This window comes from Bufo bufo, chromosome 6 (genome assembly GCF_905171765.1).
Source record: "Bufo bufo chromosome 6, aBufBuf1.1, whole genome shotgun sequence".
NCBI lineage: Eukaryota > Metazoa > Chordata > Amphibia > Anura > Bufonidae > Bufo > Bufo bufo.
Window position 1 is genome coordinate 168,281,510 of NC_053394.1, and position 21,625 is coordinate 168,303,134.

The window sequence follows — 21,625 nt, forward strand, 5'->3', positions numbered from 1 at the left end:
TGAAAAACAAAGAATCTCTCAGACAAACCCAGTTTGAAGCTAAACTATACAGTTTTGGTAATAAAGCGGGCCGTTTGCTGGCCAATCTAGCAAAAGGACTGAGAGAGCCTCAGTATATATCCTGTCTAAAAGACGTTGAAGGGAAGATAGTCATTGACCCGGCAGGTATTAGCGAGATAGTAGGCCAATATTATGAGGCATTATATAAAGATCATTCTTCAACATCACTAGTTGATACTCTCTTAGATAGGGTGGAGTTGCCCACGGTGACATCTGAACAGCTCCTGAAATTAAACGCGGATGTGACCGTGGAGGAACTCCAGCTGGTCATCAAGGGTCTGAAGAACGCAAAAGCTCCAGGGCCTGATGGCTTCACGGGAGAATATTATAAGATATTAATCTCGCAGGTCTCCCCAATAATGGTACAGCTTTATAATGTATTGAAGGGCAAATCCCATCCAGATAAAGACAATGTATCTTACATTAAACTCCTGCCTAAACCAGGGAAAGACCCCCTTATGCCTAGTTCATATAGGCCTATATCCCTAATAAACGTAGACACAAAGATCCTATCGAAAATCATTGCGGACAGGCTAGCTTCTTTTTTACCGTCTTTGATAGGTGATGAACAAGTGGGGTTTGTCCAGGGCCGCTCAGCGGTCAAAAATATTCGGACAGTCTTAGCGGTCCTGGATAGGGTTAGACATGACCCTCAGCCAGGGGAGCATCCAGCCATGCTCACCTTAGACGCAGAAAAAGCTTTTGATAACGTAAGGTGGGCATGGCTGGAGGCGGTACTGGACAGACTGGGATTTGAAGGGGCTTTTAGGACATTTATTACAAATTTGTACAATAACCCAAAAGCAAGGGTATATACCCAGGGCTACCTCTCCAAACCGTTTAAATTGGAAAAGGGTACAAGACAGGGGTGCCCGCTTTCTCCCTTGCTTTTCAACCTTGCACTTGAGCCCCTATCACGGCTTCTTTGCTCGTCAGATTTGTACACAGGTGTTGAGGTAGGAACCAAACAAGTGAAGGCGGCGCTCTTTGCCGATGATGTGGTGTTATTTCTGGCCAGACCGGGGGAACACATCCCAGTGGTATTTGAGGCTTTAGAAAGTTACTCAGGTTATAAGGTTAATATTTCCAAATGTGAACTCTTACCTTTGGTGCCCATGAATAATATCTTACAAAAGGTAAAAAGGGATCAAGGAATTAGTATAGCCAAATCTAGCATAACATACCTTGGGGTGAAAATAGGGAGGGACCCACACTCTTTATACCAATTAAATTTCCCACCGTTACTGTCCCGCATAGGAGCTGATCTGGATAGATGGCAAGGTCTGCCCTCTCCCTGATGGGAAGGTGCTGCTTGGTGAAGATGATGGGAGTCGCTAGATTATTATATCCAATGCAGACTATTCCATTGTTACTAAGACATGATGATGTCAAATTACTGGAAAGCAAATTTGTGCGGTTTATATGGCAAGGCAAGAGACAGAGGATTGCTCTGGACAAACTGAAATTGAGAAGGGAGGTAGGGGGAATCAACTTTCCGGACGTTAGGGGTTATAATATTGCGTGTAATAGCAGATACATATTGGATTGGGCAAATCAGACTTCTTATTATACAAATCTCAGCTTGGAGAAACAGTTAGCAAAACCTTGGGACCTGATGGCATTATTACATACCAGTATACCTAACCTACCAGGATCAATTAAAAAGTCATTCTTATTAAGAGATACTATTATAGTATGGAAAATTCTGAGGAAGATGTATGATTTGCCTTATCGAATATCTAAACATCTCCCAATTGCAGCCAATCCTAGTTTTGAGCCAGGAAGGAATAGCAAAGGTATAGCAATATGGTTAAGTAAAGGGATAAGGAAAATGGGTGATTTATTCCATGAGACAGAACCCAGATGGAAAACGCAGGAGGAACTGAAGGAGAAGTGGGGATTGCAGGGTCTAAATTTTTTACCGTACATGCAACTTATGTCATATGGCAAAGGATTGTGTAAGGATCTAACAAAAGAATGGAGGGCAAATGAATTTGACAGACTCCTGCGGTTAAAAGTTAGACCGACAATTTCACTTCTTTATCAATCCCTAAGAAATAAATGGGAGAGAGTTGACCCCAAGAAAATGTTCCGGAAGTGGGAAATACTATTGGAGGTTAAGGATGTGCACCAGTTGGTTTGGGCAGGCATAGGGGCCCTACATCAGGCTGTTCCAGATGAAAATTGGCGTGAGACCCACTTCAAAATATTGCATCATGCATTATATGGTTTTGATGTTCCAAATGCAGGCTCAAGACAAGACAGATTGGTAGCATGCCCAAAATTTGATTTTTCTAGATCAGATCTATACCATGGATTATGGAGCTGTCCGAGATTGAGGTCATATTGGGATGGAGTCTCGGATCTTCTGAAAAAGTGTGGTAGGAACGAGACGGAAATCACTCCTGCAATGGTGATCTTGCATGTCCAATACAACAAGGAGGACCAGTCCGATAGCTACACAACGGCATCTCTTTTGCCACTGGAGCACAAGATTGTGCTAGGGGCAAAAAAATGTTTGTTAAGTCTATGGCTTCAGTCTCAGATTCCCTCTGTTTCTATGGTCACCTCGCGTCTCAGGCGTGTGTTTCATCTAGAATGGCTGGAAGCGATACAACAAAAAGAGGTTAGAGGGAAAAAATTATATTTAACATGGCGCAAATTTATTCTGGGTCATATTGATCAAGGAGAACACAATCGGATTATGTCTCCTTTTAAATTGACAGAGTGGTATTTGTTAGAGGACCTAAAGGATAGACTGGGAATTTTGAAAGTGACATAGGTGTTACCAAGAACTTATATAGTAATGTGAAGGCCAGGTGTGGTGCTTAAGCTGATGCTGGGAAGGGAGGGGGGAAGGGGGGAAATGTTACGTTATATTAATTTATTTTAATACTCCAGAGATGTGACATGCTGATTTATCTATGTCAAAGTCATCTTCATGTATGCAATGATATGATGTCAAGTTGCTACTTTTTGGATTGGGAGAAAAACAATAAAAATTATATTTCAAAAAAAAATCTGACCAAAATGGCTTCTCTTAATGTTCCTATTCATATACCTGTATAGGCCTTATATGATGAACTCTTTTTATACTCAAAAGTTCTGACAACATAATCTAATACTCGGAATGTATTCAGCCACTTTGTGTATTTTGCAGGTGGACCCAGTGACAGCACTACACCTGACAGATGTCTCAGTTCTCTCTATGCCCAGGGCTGTCAAAAGAAGGATCACAGGATCTCACTGGATCATCAGGTAAATGAAGCCGAGGTCTGACCCATGATCTTCTGAGGAATTGTGCATTCTAACATTGTGGCGAAACCAACCTCGCCACTGGGCTTTGGAGAGGACTGGCTGCTGGCCTCTTGCCCCTGGATTATGGGCCATATACTAACTTTTGAACCCCTGGTCTGATTCATGCCATTTTTTAATATGTTGTTCCCCTGAATGGATTGATTGCGAATATGTAATTTTTATGTGAATGTGATGTATGGTTTTAGAGTTATGAAAGTTGGGTAGAAAGTATGTTTAACTGTATGTATAATTGAGTCTCCTCTCAGGATAAGGGGAGGGAATATGCTGGTTGTGTTTCTATTGTGCCATTGTCCCATTGTGTGTTTAAAGGGTGATGTCTGTTCTGTTGTCTGCACATGTGTATTGGCGATCTCCCTTTGTCCTCAGAGATAATTGGATTGCTCTTCAGGTTGTCTGGACAGAGAGGAGGAAACCATGATGCATTGTGGGGATATGTTGTCCTATGTCCCAGTCTTCATTCTGGTCCTCTGGGGGCGTGAACGATTGGTTGCTGTAGTTACATTGTATGTGTTGTTAATTACTGATTGGTTGTATTTCAAACCCCTGTGGGCAGTACTATGTTTGTTTTTTGTGAATAAAAGAGGCTGTACTTCAAGTACAGTCAGACCACTGCTTGACCCTCAAAACGGAGCCTTGTCTCGTTATTGGGGGGATTCACTGTATGCTGTTAGAAGACCGATTGCCAGGATTGTATGCTTTTCCTGTTCGTCTGCTAGCAGCTATTCGTGAGGTTCCAGTTTGGAGTGCTACTTTGTATCCAGTTCGGGAGTTGGTGTTCTGCAGTAGCTGTGCCTGTCTCTCAGAAAGGGGCTTATCGCCTAAACGGATTTTAACCCCTTGTCTGCTGAAACGGTCCGTTACAAACATGTTTTAGTGAAGATGTTGCTTAGGGTCTTGCTTTTCCAGATGACTTTTGTTTATTGTTGAACCAGGCTGAAGATCTGACTGATATTAAAATTGAGACTGTAGCAGAAGAGAAGTACGTTTGGGGTGATTATCAGTGTAAAATGGAGGAAATTCCTGTAGATATAAGCCCAGGTGAGTATTAACTACTAACTTCAGAAAATATTGGCATCCGGGTTCAATAATTTCTCACCTAGGAAAAAGCCCTACTTGAGTTAAAGACTATGTACACCTTTGGTGGCATTCTTTTTTTATTATTGCATTGTACTCATTTTGAGCTAAAAATAATTTTTTCATTTGGTCTTTATTAAAAATGATGAGCTGTTTTTCCTGCATAGCTTTGAGTTTCTAAACTAGCAGGATCTGTATTTTCTCTCTTTTCCGTTGGGCAGGGAGCTTACGACTCCTTTTCTCTAACCTTATAAACACTCATTGAAGCTCTGTTCTTAACTTACTGATAACAATGTGGCTTAAATAAGTGTTTATAACCGTTTAGTAATTTAGAGATAAGGTTTATTAGATGACCAGCACAAGGTGAAAGTACGATTTACACAGCTGGAAAAACATTTGACCCTTTGTGACAGAAGAGCTCAATATTTTTAATAACGAACAATTGATAAAATGATTTTTAGCCAAAAATGAGTAAAATGCAATCCTATTAGAAACAATTGTCCCTGAAGGTGTACATAGCCTTTAGGTAGATTTACATGGCCTGATTTTTGGGCAGATTATTGGGAATGACTGTTTTTCTTAACACTTGTTCCCGACAATCTGCCAGTATAAATGTGCCGCCTATTACCCAATGAATAAGCAAAACACTTGTTCTTCGTTGATCCTGTTTTTCGTGCAGGCACGTCAATCATTTTTTCTGGGCAGCAGGTTGTGCTGTCTGTATGAGGACTACCAGTAGCAATAACGATCCCTCGTCCTCATACTGTAAAGGAGATGTGAATGCAGCTGTCTCCTTAACTGAATGAGCAACCAACTATTGGAAAGGAATGCTTTCTTTCCGACATTTGGCTGTAACATCCTGCGGTGTAAACCCGCCTTTAGGATAGTTCTACTTGACCCAATTTGTAGAACAAGACACGACTCTCCAGCCTAGTGCTGCAATCCTCTCAAGGTAGCTTCTCTAAGTCATAAAATCTTGTCATTAGCCCTTGCTGGACAATTTCACACTGCTGACACAAACACAATCTTGTAGGAATTTTTTTCTCTTTTTGCATTTTGTATAAAATATTATCATGTTTGTGGCTGAAAGTTTGACCCAAGCAGAACCCTACACCCACAACACCATCTAATATCAGATAATTGACCTAGACACTCACTACCTATATGTGGGTCCTTTTTGCCTATTACCTAATTGTACATGGACTTAACTGTGGAAGGTCCTGTGCATTCTGAATCTGATGAGCCCAGCAGAAAGGAGAGCGACCCTCAAAAGTCTAAATGGGAAGTTTCCATATGCAAAAAGTTGTCCTTCTCTTACACTCCACTTTGTCCTCTCCACGTGCATCAATAAAGTAATATTATCTGAGAGTTCCAGATCCAAGCCAAGTAGATGAAGGATCTTTCTGGTTCATAAGTTTATAGTAAAAGGTAGAAAAGAATAGGGTGCTTTCTTGGGTCGTAAGTCACAGATAAGGATTAGGCTAAAAATGCCCACAATGTGCTCATCAGATATCATGAGTGGTCTTCTGCTTTGAATGTCAGATGTTTTTATTTTATCTCCTTGTTTATGAGGTACTTCTTAGTTACCACTCTCTTTCGGAAGATGGCAGACATTATTCACACCTGCTTATCTCAGCTAAAGCCAAGTTCACACTTCAGTTATTTGGTCAGTTATTTCCATCAGTTATTTTGACCAAAACCAGGTGTGGGTCAAAAACAAAGAACAGGTAAGAAATCTTTCCATTATACCTCATCTCTGAGTAGGCTTCACTACTGGTTAGGCTCACAATAATTGACCAAATAACTGAAGTGTGAACTTGGCCTAACCTGGCATACCTTGCTTAACCTTAACCATAACCTGCTTCTTATCAGGACGTTTGACTCCAAAACCTGGAGGCTGGGTTCACATCTGTGCTGTGAACTCCTGCAGTCTGCTCTGGCGGAGAAACAGACTGCCGGATTTCACTGTATTTGGCATAGGCGGATACCACCGTGCGCCGTCGGATCCCCATTCACTGTAATGTGATCTGGCTGTAATCCGTCCGCTTTCCAGCATATATGCCGACTGTCTGCAGGACATAAAATGTTGCATTTTCTGTCTGGCTGAAAGCCGGCATGTACGCCGGATACAGTGACCAGATTACAATGCCGGAGCTCACAACACAGATGTGAACCTGGCCTGAGATTTCTGGGCTCTTTAGTTTCAGTAATTAAAGTGGTTATCTAACCCCTATAATGCCCCCCAAAATGCCCGGGCACCTTATACAGGTTATACTTGCTCCGGTCCCCTGCACCTGCGTCGCTCCTGATGCCCGCACGGCCACCATTGCATCTCCCTGTCGTGTGGATCAAAACGTCCTCCAGCAACGGGCTATGGGGGCAGCCATCAGCAGGCCGCGACTGAGACCAGCCTCCCAAGCGTCACCCTTGATGCTAGGGAAGCTCGTCCCCCGTTGCGGCCTGCTATTGGCCTGCCCCCTGTCACTGGATGTTTTGATCTGCGTGACAGGGAGATGCAGTGCCGGCATCAGGAGTGACGTGGATGCCGGGGAGCGAGGTAAGTATTATCTGCATTTTTTAAACAAAATGTTACAGTTGGATGCAAAATTGGTGTCCCATGATTGTAATTTGTTAGATGTATTGTAATGGTATTTTCACTACATGCCAGGACTACTCAGGATTCTGAAAAGTGTCAGAAAACTTTGCATACACACTGAATCATTAATATTTTTTCTTTAGATTTTCACAGTAATAAAAATGTCCCCATGGAAGATTACAGTATTTTGCAGAATCATCAGGTGAGTAAAGCTAAGGTCTTGCCAAATAATATATATAAAATGTGGAGCTATCATTTGGTCTTAAATGTCAAATTTTTAATCTTTGTATTGCAAAGTGTAATTTAACACTACTTGTGCTTTTCTTTTTTTCTCCCTTCAAGGAAAGGGGCAGCACTTAATTGATTCTTTGCTGCAAAAATGTGTTTTAATTTTAATTTTGTAACTCGCAAATTAGTGCATCAGACATACATGAGATACAGAAGCAACTTTTCTGGCTTTTGTCTGCCCTTTCTTAAACTGGAACTGCTCTGTCTACTGAATAAGATGGGCTTGTTTTTACAAAGAACCAATTGAATGTTGTCCCTTTACTTGGAAATAGTGGCCCAGGTTTCCTATGTCTGTGCCTAGAATCTGTTTAAGGAGTGGCACAATTTGGTGCAACCAGGATTTCTCCAAATTTTTAAAACTTTTCCCGGAGGGGTGGGGTTTATCAAAAGGGATGGGGCCTTACGGGAAGGGGGCTTATCGTAAGAGGTAATGTTTTGCACCACAACTCTGGTGGAAAATTCTGTTTCAATGTAAGTCATTTTTCCATTCACATAGCTGTATGAGGGCTTGTTTTTTGCAGGACAAGTAGTTTCTAATGGCACCATTTATGGTTGTATACAATGTAAGCGGGAAAAATTTCAAATGGGGTGGAGTTATAAAAAAAAAAACAACACAATTCTGCCACAGTTTTGTATTTGCAGCGTTTCCTATGCGGTAAAACTGACCTGTTAAATTTATTCTCTGGGTCAGTATGGTTACAAAGATACCCCACATGTACAGAAAAAAATCTGAATATCGTGCAAAGTTAATTTATTTGAGTAATGCAACTTAAAAGGTGAAACTAATATATGAGAGAGACTCATTACATGCAAAGCGAGATATTTCAAGCCTTTATTTGTTATAATTTGGATGATTATAGCTTACAGCTTATGAAACCCCAAAGTCACAATCTCAGGTACCCTTTGCTCAGGGGGTATGGATTAATAAACCGACTAGAGTGTGACACTTTGAGCCTAGAATATTGAACATTTTTTACAAAATTCTAATTTTAAGCTGCATTAATGCAGTTCCTTTTAATTTGCATTACTGAAATAAATGGACTTTTGCACGATATTCAAATTTTTTGAGTTTCACCTGTATAGTTTTTCTTGTGATTTTAATACAAATTTTTTTTAAAAAAAATGGCATCACCATATTTAGAACCCCATAACTTTTTATTTTTATGTGAAAGGATCTGTGTCAGAGCTAATTTTTTGCAGGGCGATCTGTACTTTTCATCAATACCATTTTGGGGTGTGTATGACTTTTTATTCAATTTTTTTGTGGGCTGAAGCGACCAACAAACGGTGAATCAGTGAATTTGACTCTATTTCTGTTTTGCCATATGGGATAAGTATTTTTCTATTTTGATAGTACAGGCACTTTCGCATGCGACGACACTCATGGTGTTTATTTTTTAAAATTGTTTATGTAGTTTTATTTTACTTTTCCCCTTAGCAAGCAATCATGAGATTGCTTTTCTCATAGACTCCAATGCATTAGCATTGGAGTTTATGAGAATTACTCTATGGGGGTCATTTGTAATGCTTAAATACGCCAACGGTTATTTGCGCCACAATCTCTGACTTCTCCCCCCTCATGGCAGGTCTTAAAAAGTGGGTGTGGCATGGTCGGGGGAAGGGGGTGGGCCAACAGGCCCGTCTCACTTACCATTTTCTACACCTGTTTCAGGTGTAGAAAATGGTCTAAATGTAAGCCAGCAATTTTCTTGATCTTCGAAAAAAAGGGTTTGCATTTCCAGATGAAATGTACATTGTGCATTCTAGGATGAAGACGTCGAAGCTGCTTTAGAAAAAGAAGAGACCTATGTCAATTGTGATCAGCAGTGTAAGGAAGAAGGCGTTTCTCTAGATACCATCCCAGGTAAGGAGGTCTCTGGGGAACAGGGAGCAAAATGTTGAAAAAAATGGTGATCTGGAGTACAGCACTACATATCAATTACTGCAGATAACAGTCCAAGATCATGGTAACAGATTCCCTTTAATCAGAACAATACTTTCTTTTTTGGGTTCTCCAACAAAATAGGTACGGGTTCCAACTTTGGGATTGGCTCCTATCAGAAATGCCATAAATGTCCAGATGGGACATCACCTTTTAGTAGGGAGTAAATATGGTAAATGTTTAAAACCTCATCTGAGGCTGATTTGGGGAAGGGGGGGGGGGGTCCCATCTGAGGCTGATTAAGGGTCTGATCTGAGGCTGATAGAGATGGGGGTCTGATTTTGAGGTCTGATGAGGATTGGAGGGTTGATGAGGGTGTGCTCTGAGGTCTGATGGAAAATATATATTTTTTCTTATTTTCCTCCTCCAAATCCTAAGTACGTCTTAGTTTGAAAAATACAGGAGTGTGGAAAAAGAACAAGGACACTGAACGCTAAACTGAGGAAGAGATAATTTATTAGGTAAAATGATAAAACAAGGGAACAGGGTAGCACGTTTTTTAAGGGGATTCCCTTTTTTATCAGATCCATGGGTGGGCTCCTAGCAGCTCTCCAAGCACAGCGCTTTACATTGTATAACATAGAAACATAGAAACATAGAATGTGTCGGCAGATAAGAACCATTTGGCCCATCTAGTCTGCCCAATATACTGAATACTATGGATAGCCCCCGGCCCTATCTTATATGAAGGATGGCCTTATGCCTATCCCATGCATGCTTAAACCCCTTCACTGTATTTGCAGCTACCACTTCTGCAGGAAGGCTATTCCATGCATCCACTACTCTCTCAGTAAAGTAATACTTCCTTATATTACTTTTAAACCTTTGCCCCTCTAATTTAAAACTGTGTCCTCTTGTGGTAGTTTTTCTTCTTTTAAATATGCTCTCTTCCTTTACCGAGTTGATTCCCTTTATGTATTTAAAAGTTTCTATCATATCCCCTCTGTCTCTTCTTTCTTCCAAGCTATACATATTAAGGTCCTTTAACCTTTCCTGGTAAGTTTTATCCTGCAATCCATGTACTAGTTTAGTAGCTCTTCTCTGAACTCTCTCTAGAGTATCTATATCCTTCTGGAGATATGGCCTCCAGTACTGCGCACAATACTCCAAGTGAGGTCTCACCAGTGTTCTGTACAGCGGCATAAGCACTTCACTCTTTCTACTGCTTATACCTCTCCCTATACATCCAGGCATTCTGCTGGCATTTCGTGCTGCTCTATTACATTGTCTTCCCACCTTTAAGTCTTCTGAAATAATTACTCCTAAATCCCTTTCCTCAGATAACGGCTGTGATAGGTATTGCAGCTCAATGCCATTCACTTAAATGGGGCTGAGGTGCAACTAGGCCACATGATTGATGTACGGTGACATCACATGGCCTAGGATATAGGACATGTCCAGACGATATAGGTCTTCAATATAATTTACCAAATAACTAATTTAACCCTTTCACAAAAACTGCTGAAATTTAATAAAGACTAATTGAAAATAAATATTTTAGCCCAAAATGAGTAAATTGCAATCAGGAAAAAAATGGCCCAAAGGTGTTCATATCCTTTATTGTATTGTCTTGCTGGAAGGTGAACATCCCAGTCTCAAATCTCTGACAAATTTAAACTGGTTTTCCTCTTGAATTGCCCTGTATTTACTGCCTTCCATCCTCCCTTCATTTCTGAGCGGTCCTTGGCATTGAAAAGCATCCCCACAGCATGATGCTGCCACCATCATTCTTCACTGCGAATGGGAAGTGTTAGGTTTTCCACCACACATAGGGTTTCCCCTGATGGCCAGAAAGTTCAACTTTCATCTCATCTGACTAGAGAGCCTTCTCCCATGTGCTTGGGGAGTCTAACACATGCTGCTTGATAAAAACTCCAAACATATTTTCTTAGATTTTTCTATAAAAATGCGTTTTTGTTTGTTCATTCTTCTGTAAGTCCCGAGTGTATGGCTTACAGTTGTCCTGTGGACAGATACTTCCATCTCCGCTCCATCTCTCTTTTTGGAGCTCCTTCAGTGCTACTAGTGTCTTTGTTGAATCTCTGATGAATGCACTCCTTGTCTGGTCTGTTCGTTTTGGTGGATGGCCTTCTGTTTTCAGCTTTGTAGTTGAGCCTTATTTTTTCCATTGTGTTATAAGGGATGTTCAAAGTTTGGGATATCTTTTTAACCGAAGCCTGACTTGTACTTCTGCACAACTTTGTCTCTGACCTGTTTGGTTGCCTGGTCTTCATGTTGCTCTTAGTAGTGTTGCAGACTTAGGTGCCTATCGGAACTGGTGGATTTATTCTCATATCGTGTGACTGTTTGATTGCACACAGCGGGATTTATTGGTTAAACCAGACCTTATTTGGGGGTTTTATAGCAAAAGTAGGTGAATACATATGCACACGTGTTTCAGGTGTTTATTTTGTGAACAAGGTCTTTTTTTCCATCCCAGTGTAACAGTTTGGACTATTTTAAAAAGTCCATGATGAAATATAAATGAAAGTCAATTTTAATTCTAGGTTGTAATGCAACAAAACAGGAAAACCCCAAGGGTGTGGGGTGGGGGGGTTAATTCTGTCACAGGTGTATGTCTACAGAAGTTTCTATGTTTTGCTGCCAGCCACATACTGGAAAAGACTACAAAATGTGGACATTTTATAAAGTCACAATTCATAAATGTGTCTAAATTCATAAATACCCACTTCTCACTCCACTTTTATAAACTGGCATGCATGGCCAAAGGGCTCTAATTTTTTGGCACATGCAGCTACCTGATCTCTACTTCCCTACAACTCTGATTACATGCAATTACTTTTGTGTTAAAAAAAAAAAGATAAAAGTATTATAGCAGTGATACCTTTATTGGCTGACAAAAAAAAGTTAAGCTTGCAAACAGAATTTTTTTTTATAATTATAATTAGGGATGAGCGAATTTCATGTTATGAAATTTATTTGCGCTTCGTTTGGTGGTAAAAGCAGAATTGTGTTATGGATTCCGTTACCACGGACCATAACGCAATTCTATGACAGAATGTATAACGGAATGCCTTTAGAGGCATTCCGTTATTCATTCTGTCATAATAGAAGTCTATGGCCTGCATAACTGATCCGTCCCGTTTCCGTTATGCAGGAGAGGACCCCCCCATAGCCTTCTATTATGACGGAATGAATAACAGAATGCCTCCAAAGGCATCCCGTTATGCATTCCGTCATAGAATTGCGTTATGGTCTGTGGTAGTGGAATCCATAACGCAATTCTTCTTTTACCACCAAACGAAGCGCAAACGAATTTCAAAATATGAAATTCGCTCATCTCTAGCGATAATACTTATTTTTTAAAAAAAATTTTTTAACAATCACACAGATTTTCTCGCTCATATAATTGGGGGACACAGGACCGTGGGTATAGCCTGCTGCTGCCACTAGGAGGCGACACTAGGCTGAAAGCTGTTAGATCCTCCCCTGCAGGCTATACCCCCTCCAGCCTGGAGAGAGCATATCAGTTTTTAGCTTTGTGTCGTAGGAGGCAGACCTCCCCGCTTTGCAGAGTGGCGTTTATTTATTTTTTTCTATATTTTTATAGGTTTCCTGGATGGGGCACAGATTCTCATGGCGTTTCTGTCTCCCTAGGAGGCTGGCCGGTGGCACTGATTCCACCGCCCTGCCTCCCCCTAAGAAGACAAAGCGGACCAGGGCAGCCTTGCTCCCCTGCTTCCTGCCAGCAAGAGGGCCACCTACTCTTCAGCCCTTCTCTGCCAGGACCCCTGCTGCCTTTTGCCAGCGTTCGTGGTGGTGGCCCTGCTGGTACAGGTTTAAAGGGCGAAGACCACAGATGAAGACAGGTGAGTATATTCCCCCTCTCCCTGTCTCCCATACTGACCTGTAGGGGGTAGAGAGGTTTTCCACCCACCTGTAGTCAATCACGGCTCCCCACATGCGGTATGACAGGGGTTAACCCCGGCGGCGGCATCTCATGCTTCTGCAATAGGGGAGAGTCTCTCTCCCTCAACCCCCCCCCCAGGCACCCTTTCATTGATCGCTGAATCGGCACACCTTTAGTGTGGGTGCACATCGCCGCATCGGCACCCTTTTCGGTGCGGGCGCATATCGCCTCATGCGGCACCCTTCTAGCCGCAGCGGCCACTTTCCATCTGTTGATAACCAGATTCGGCCACATTCTTTTACATATGTTCGCGTCTAATGGCGGCTCCATGCGCCACCAGGCGAGAGCATCGGAGCAGGGGGGCGTGGCTTCCTCCAAATCGGCCGCTCCGCCTTCCTTCTCACAGTTGCAGGGGGCTGAGCTTATTCTCCCACCGCGGCAAAGCTTCCTCCTCCTTCCTTTCGAGCTACAGGACCGGGGACCGCCATATTTCTGGTAGGAGATCGCTACCCCCTCCAGCATAGAGACCGTGTCGCAATGTCTGACCCGGCCAATATTCCCCTTCAGGCACCCTGCAGGACCACCTACTATGCCTTCACTTCATGCTCAGTGAAGTTCCCTCGTGGCCAGTCACTACCACTATGCTCTGCATGTCATGCGCCTGCACAGAGCCATCCCCCTATTCTTCAGCAGCCCACAAAAGTGCAGGACCATCCTGGTTATGGGGAACCTGACTGGGCAAGGTCCCTGTCCCAGGCAGTGGAAGACCTCTCTAAAATCTCCCATTCCACCTTTTCCTTGCTGGGTCGTTTGGTTGAGAAATCACCACCGGTGCAATCCACACCGTCGCATAGCGTATAAACCAGAGGCAGACATCCTAGTAAGCGTCCCAGAGCAGACAACCGTTCCTCCTCTGACGCCTCAACATCCCCTACCCTCCTGGCTCCCAATCCCAGGCGTCCTCCCCTCTTAGGTGACGCACTGTCAGAGGGTGAGATTGGGGATTCGGATACGGAAATGGACCCGGAGCATTCTTCTCAGATTGCATCCATGGTGGATAGCCTGATATCGGCTATACGTGACACCTTCCAGGTTCAGGGGGCTCTTCCCTCCACCAGCCACCAGGGGGTGTCATTTCTGCGTTCAAGGCAGGCACCTAAGTCTTTCCCATTACACGATGACTTTTCTGTGGTTGTCGCAAAAGCTTGGGACCAGCCAGGTCTACGCTTCATTGTTCCGAAGCGACTGGACCTACTCTATCCTTTTCCAGGCGATTACGTGGAAAAATGGGCTTCACCGCCGAAGGTGGACCCACCGATCGCTCGCCTGGCTAAGAACACGGCTATTCTGGTAGTGGATGGCTCTTCTCTCCAGGACCCGGTAGACCGTCGCATAGAATCACTCTCCAAGTCTGTCTTTGCGGCTAGTGGTTCGGCATTACGACAGATTTTCACCTCTGCATGGGTAGCCAAGGCGGTCTCTGAGTGGGCTCTCCATTTGAACCAAGACCTAGCGTCCGACCTTCCCCCCCCTGCTGACCTTCAGTCCTTAGCGCTCCAAATTTCTCAGGCAGGGAAGTATCTCCTCAAAGCGGCTCTGGACGCTGGTCGGCCGTTCCTCGGCTCTCACGATATCTATCTGCCGAGAGTTATGGCTCAAGGTCTGGACTGCAGATTCATCCTCTAAACGCTCGCATTTTGAGGCTGCCCTTTGCTGGGTCGCGACTCTTTGGTGCTCGGTTGGACGAGATTATTTCAGAAGCAATGGGTGGAAAAAGCACCCATCTGTCCCAACCCAGGGTCAAGCGTTCCTTTCGTTCTTGAGTTTCCTTCTCCTGTTACTAGTCCTTTCGCCGGTTCTCGGGCACCCGTCCAGCACCCACCTCAACGGAAGGGCCCGTCCTTTAAGCCCCCGCCGGCCTGGCGTCCGCGGGCTCAGCAACCTCGTTCCGCTCCCGGAAAACAGCCTTCAGCATGAAGGTGCGTCCCCACCTTCACGGGTGGGGGGGGCGTCTTCTCCTTTTTCAGGAGATTTGGCGAACCCATATTTTGGACGCATGGACACTCTAGGTCGTCTCCTCGGGCTACAAGATAGAGTCCAAGTCTATCCCACCCAACCGTTTTTTCCTCTCAGCCTCCCAGGGATTCAGTTCGAGCTGCGGCATTCTTTCACGCAGTTCAATCCCTTCTCTCACGGGGGGTGATAACACTGTTTGCCCTTAGAGGAAAGCTTTACTGTTTTTTATTCCAACCTGTTCGTGGTCCCCCCCCCCTTCAAAAAAAGGCGCTGTGCGCCTAGTGCTGGACCTCAAGATATTGAACCACTTCCTCCGTTCTCAGCGATTCAGGATGGAGTCCCTTCGTTCCGTGGTTGCTTCATTGGTACAAGGGGAATGTATGGCGTCCATAGACATCCAGGATGCCTACCTCCACGTTCCCATCGCAGCCGTTCACCAACGTTTTCTTCGGTTTGCCATTCATTCATCCGCAACTGTATGTGAGTGCTGGGCTTGATGGTCGCCTCTTTCGAGGCAATCCCTTTCGCCCAATTCCACACCAGGTGCTTTCAGCGGGCCATTTTGTCATCCTGGGACAAATCCCTGGACTCTCTGGATCTCAGGATTCGTCTATTTTAGCAAGTGCGCTCTGCACTCAGTTGGTGGATCGTGACTGCGTACCTGTCTTCGGTTAAAGCCTTTCTTCCAGTGATGTGGACTGTCATTACAACCGACGCCAGCCTCCACAGCTGGGGTGGGGTCTTCGCCACCCGGACGGTCCAGGGCGTTTGGTCTCCATCGGAGTCCAAACTGCCCATCAACATCCCGGAACTCCGTGCCATCTACCTCTCCCTTCGCCATTGGACTCCCCTATTGCAGGGTCAGTCAGTCAGAGTACAGTCGGACAAAGCCACGGCGGTGGCCTATATCAACCACCAGGGAGGGACTCGCAGCCAAGCAGTGATGCAGGAGTCTGCGAAGATTCTACAGTGGGTGGAAGCCCATGTTCCGGTGATTTCCGGCGAGTAAAGTGTTTTCAACAGAAAGCCTCCCAGTAAATTTATTAGATATAAACTTCGCATTCAAAGAGCTAAATAAGACATACAAGCAGTACATTAGATCCATATGGGAAGTAACAAGTTTAGAGACATACCTGCAACAGAACATCGTATAAAGAGGGATCAGGATAAACATTACGCCAAACTCCCACCAGGACGACCCCGAGTTCTTGAGAGGATGGGAGACCCTGTTGACTGAGTGCTCCCTACGTATGCAGTTGTACCTGTTAGAATATGATAAAAGGATACTTAATAAAATGATACTTAATAAAATTGCAATACAACTGGAAAAATAAATCAATGATAGCCAAACATTCCGTTCCCACACTGAATTTACCAATCTGGAAGTGAAACTCCAAAGAAACATTGAATACCCACAGGGCGAGGTTAAAGAAAGAAAACACCGTAAATACAATAGGGACAAAAAAGACTTTGAGACAGGGAAGATCTATGTAAAAAACAGTCAAACTAACTATCGCAATAATTACACAAGAAATCGCAGTGAATACACTGACATATCAGAATCAGATGTGTCAGAACCAGAGAGCAATACATCTACGCAAAGAACAGGGTACAAACCCGGACATAAACGTAGAGGCAATAACAGATACAACTCGAACCAGGCTAGAAATAAGTACGGAACGCATAATAATTCACGATGCCCAAATCCGGCACCAACAAATATAAGTGGAGCGATAAATGGAGGAGATGGGCAGCCATCTACTGTGCTGCCATCCTCCTGCTCACAGTTACCACAAACAACAGGTGCTGGACCAATGGGGACTACCACCCAAACATTCATGCCACATTTTTTAGTACCCGGAGTACAACTTAGGGACAGAGACAAGTGGGGATATAGTCAGGGGACATAGCTGCTGTATCACCTAACAGAGGAATGCAAATCATAAATCTAACTAGTCTGATTTTAACACCAGAGCAGGAGACCCTCCTATATAAAGGCTTATCCTTCACACCGTTACCATACTATGACTGCTTCAGCTGGGTCAAAGACATCAATCTATTTGCAAGAAAACTGGCACTACATAAAGAACATAAAAATATGGAGAGGGACCCCAAAAAACAGAGTGCAAGAGAAGATCTAGCAATACAACTTTTGGAGGAACTACAGAGAGAACATACGGGAGAAATAGTACCATCCAGTGCACCCTACAGCACATTGACCCCACAATCAAGATTCACTCCACCCTTTACGAAATATGGGAAAATCAAGTCATTTGTCGATTTAGTGACTAGAGATCTCCAAAAAATAAAAACTAGGAAAGCACTCATGGGATCCAATCTAACCAAACAGGAAAGAGTTGCTCTGGATAGTCTAATGAAAGATAAGAACTTAGAAATTAAAGGGACTCTGTCACCACTTTCTAACCCCCCCTTTTCAAAGTATTGTTATCTGCATGGTGCCCCTGTGATTATAAATGTGTTGTTAGAAGTTAAATTCGCCGTCTCCTTTTGATAAAAAGAGCTTTTATCTAACCTGTCAATCTTCTTGATAAGGTGCCCAGGGCGTTTCTTTTCGTCTCAATCTGCCGCCCGCCGCCGCCACCGTTGGTGCCCAGCTCCTCCCCTCATGCTTTCAGCGCCGCCTGAATGTAATCAAATACGCCTCCGGCTCTCTCTGTGCCCCCTCCTCCTTTTCAAAGATCCCGCGCGTGCGCACAGGGCTGTGCCTGATGCGCCCGTGCGGACATTTACAATCAGCCTCATTGAGCGAAGTGCGCATGCGCGCACTTCGCTCAACCTCCTCATCAGACGAGCACTGCAGCCTGCTGCAGTGCTCGTCTGATGAGGAGGTTGAGCGAAGTGCGCGCATGCGCACTTCGCTCAATGAGGCTGATTGTAAATGTCCGCACGGGCGCATCAGGCACAGCCCTGTGCGCACGCGCGGGATCTTTGAAAAGGAGGAGGGGGCACAGAGAGAGCCGGAGGCGTATTTGATTACATTCAGGCGGCGCTGAAAGCATGAGGGGAGGAGCTGGGCACCAACGGTGGCGGCGGCGGGCGGCAGATTGAGACGAAAAGAAACGCCCTGGGCACCTTATCAAGAAGATTGACAGGTTAGATAAAAGCTCTTTTTATCAAAAGGAGACGGCGAATTTAACTTCTAACAACACATTTATAATCACAGGGGCGCCATGCAGATAACAATACTTTGAAAAGGGGGGGTTAGAAAGTGGTGACAGAGTCCCTTTAAACCCTCAGATAAGGGTGGAAATATAGTACTCCTCAGTAAAGAGTACTATATACAAATGGTGATGACCCTCTTAAATGATACAAAGACATAAAAACTATTAAAAGAAAATCCAACTGAGATCTTCAAACGTGATCTGAAAGTTATATTAGATAGAGGTAAGGAAAACAGTCTCATCACCAAAGAAGAACATAGAGCTCTATTCAATCCCAGGCCTACCATAGTGTCACGGAACCATGAACCAGACGTACAACAAGAGATAAGTGAAAATAAGAAGGCTTTATTGAAAATAAAGCTGTAAAGCAAAAGTCCAAACGAATGGTGAAACCGAAGCAGAGTCTTTGAGAGGCCAGAGATCAGGAACCAGAAGGGTAGTCAGACGAAGCCAGGATCAGGAACCAGCAGGGTAGTCAGACGAAGCCAGGATCAGGAACCAGAAGCAGCAGCAGTCTTAGAAGCATGTGAACACAGGAGGACCAAGCAAGGAACTGAAGCCACAGACCTCCTATATATATGAGCTAGGCATCCAGCTCCTCCCAGTGGGAAGGAGGAGCCGCAGGGTGGAAGGCTACAAGAAACCCAGAAACCAAGATGGCCGCCAGCACATGTCAAACGAAGGAGAACAGCAAGAAGGTAAGACCATGACAGTACCTCCCCCTCAAGGGCCCCTCCTCCGCGGAGCAAAAAACGGTTTCTGAGGGAAGCGTGCGTGGAAGGCTCGGAGCAAGGCAGGAGCATGGACATCTGCGGAGGGAACCCAGGAACGCTCCTCTGGACCATAACCACGCCAATGGACCAAAAACTGCACCCGACCGCGGACCAGGCGTGAGTCCAGGATATTGCTCACCTCATACTCCTCATGATTGCCCACTCGGACCGGACGAGGCCGAGGAACCGAGGAAGTGAAACGATTACACACCAGTGGCTTCAACAGGGAGACATGAAACACGTTAGAGATCCGCATGCCAGGAGGAAGCGCAAGGGCATAGGCTACCGGGTTTACCCTGCGAAGCACTCGGAAGGGACCAACAAAGCGAGGCGCCAGCTTGGGAGTGGGCACTCGAAGGTTGAGGTTGCGGGTGGACAACCATACACGGTCTCCGACCTGGTAGGAAGGAGCAGGCGCTTGTCTGCGATCAGCCTGGAGTCTCTGGCGCTGCGCAGAGGCCTCAAGGGACTTCTGGATCTGTACCCAAGAAGCACGTAGGACGGAAAGGTGATCCTCCACAGCCGGAATATCCTGGGGAGAGAATACCTCCGGTAACACGGCAGGTTGGAACCCATAATTGGCCATGAAGGGAGACGTCCCAGAGGAAGAGTTCACCGCCGTGTTCCTGGCAAACTCAGCCCAAGGCAGAAGGTCAACCCAATTGTCTTGGTGATCGGAGACATAGCAACGAAGGAATTGCTCCAAGGCCTGATTGGATCGTTCTGCGGCCCCATTGGACTGAGGGTGGTAGGCCGAGGAGAAGGAGAGATGAATCCCCAACTGGGAGCAAAAGGCGCGCCAGAACCTGGACACAAACTGACTCCCCCGATCCGACACAATCTCCTTGGGCAAACCGTGCAACCGGAAGACCTCCCTGGCAAAAATCGTGACCAACTCTTGTGCAGAGGGTAACTTCTTGAGAGGAACACAGTGGCACATTTTGGAAAACCGATCCACAATCATGAGAATGACCGTATGGCCTCGGGATGCAGGGAGGTCCACAATGAAATCCATCCCCAGGTGTGACCATGGGCGCTCCCCGGTGGCTATGGGTTGCAGAAGGCCCAACGGAAGGTGCCGAGGGGACTTACTCTGGGCACAAACGGAGCATGCCGCTACATATGCGGCGATGTCGGAACGTAGGGAAGGCCACCAGAACAGACGTGAAACAGCCCAGGACAGCTGATTCTTTCCAGGATGCCCCGCGGTCTTGGAGTTATGGTAGGTTCGCAACAACCGAGTGCGCAACTCCTCAGGCACAAAACATCTGCCGTTGGGTCTCCCAGAGGGAGCACCAGATTGAGCCGCCAAAATCTGCTCACCCAGGGGAGAGGTCAGGCTGGTGCGAATGGCGGCCAGGATCTGATTCGGAGGTATGACCGAAGTCGGAATCGACTCCTCCCTGGACAGCTCGGAGTACTGCCGTGATAGGGCATCCGCCCTGATGTTCTTGGAACCGGGTAGGTAGGAGACCACGTAATTAAAACGTGACAAGAACAGAGCCCATCTGGCCTGACGTGGTGTCAATCTCTTGGCCTCAGAAAGGTAGGTCAGATTCTTATGGTCCGTCAGGATGAGAACCGGAACCACCGAACCCTCGAGCAAGTGCCTCCATTCTTTAAGGGCCTGCACGATGGCCAATAACTCCCTGTCACCAATCTGATAGTTGCACTCCGCGGAAGACAGTTTCCGGGAGTAAAACCCACAAGGAAGCAGAGGACCCTCTGGTGTTCTACGCTGAGACAGAAGGGCGCCTACTCCCGTCTCGGACGCGTCCACCTCGAGGACAAAGGGCAACCCAGGGTTGGCATGCGACAGAATCGGAGCCGACACAAAAGCGGACTTTAGGGCCTCAAAAGCTCGGATGGCCTCGAGCGGCCAGACCTGGGAATTACTGCCCTTCCTGGTCAGATCCGTGAGAGGCTTGGCCAGCATGGAAAAGTCCCTGATGAACTTCCGATAATAATTGGCGAAGCCCAAAAAGCGCTGCAGGGAACGAAGCCCACTGGGCTGGGGCCACTGTAAGACAGCCGAAACCTTCTCAGGATCCATGGAGAACCCCTCAGCGGAAATGATGTAACCTAAGAAGGTTACCTGGGATCTGTGAAATTCGCATTTCTCAAGCTTACCGAACAGCTTGTTCTCTCGTAACCGTTGCAACACTCGTCTGACATCCAGAATGTGGGCCTCCATGGATTCAGAATATACCAAGATGTCATCCAAATAGACCACCACACACTGCTGCAACAGGTCACGGAAAACATCGTTGATGAATTCCTGAAAGACTGCGGGCGCATTGCACAACCCAAAGGGCATAACCAAGGATTCATAATGACCGGTCCTGGTGTTAAACGCGGTCTTCCACTCATCGCCCGCCTTGATCCTTACCAGGTTATATGCCGCCCTCAGGTCGAGTTTGGTAAAGACTGTGGCCCCTTTAAGGCGATCGAACAGCTTGGAAACCAAGGGTATCGGGTAAGCGTTCTTGATCGTGATGCGATTGA

The 21,625-nt window shown here is 45.3% G+C and overlaps 1 protein-coding gene across 1 annotated transcript in view; it reads left to right on the forward strand.

Annotated features, from left to right (window-relative positions):
- Positions 1–21,625, forward strand: part of LOC121004985 (gastrula zinc finger protein XlCGF26.1-like) — a 57,632-nt gene that overhangs the window by 24,092 nt on the left and 11,915 nt on the right. The window contains exons 5-8 of the mRNA XM_040437470.1: positions 3,221–3,318; positions 4,311–4,416; positions 7,192–7,250; positions 9,104–9,200. Of these exons, the coding sequence (XP_040293404.1) occupies positions 3,221–3,318; positions 4,311–4,416; positions 7,192–7,250; positions 9,104–9,200 (360 nt within the window). The remainder of the gene's footprint in view (positions 1–3,220; positions 3,319–4,310; positions 4,417–7,191; positions 7,251–9,103; positions 9,201–21,625) is intronic.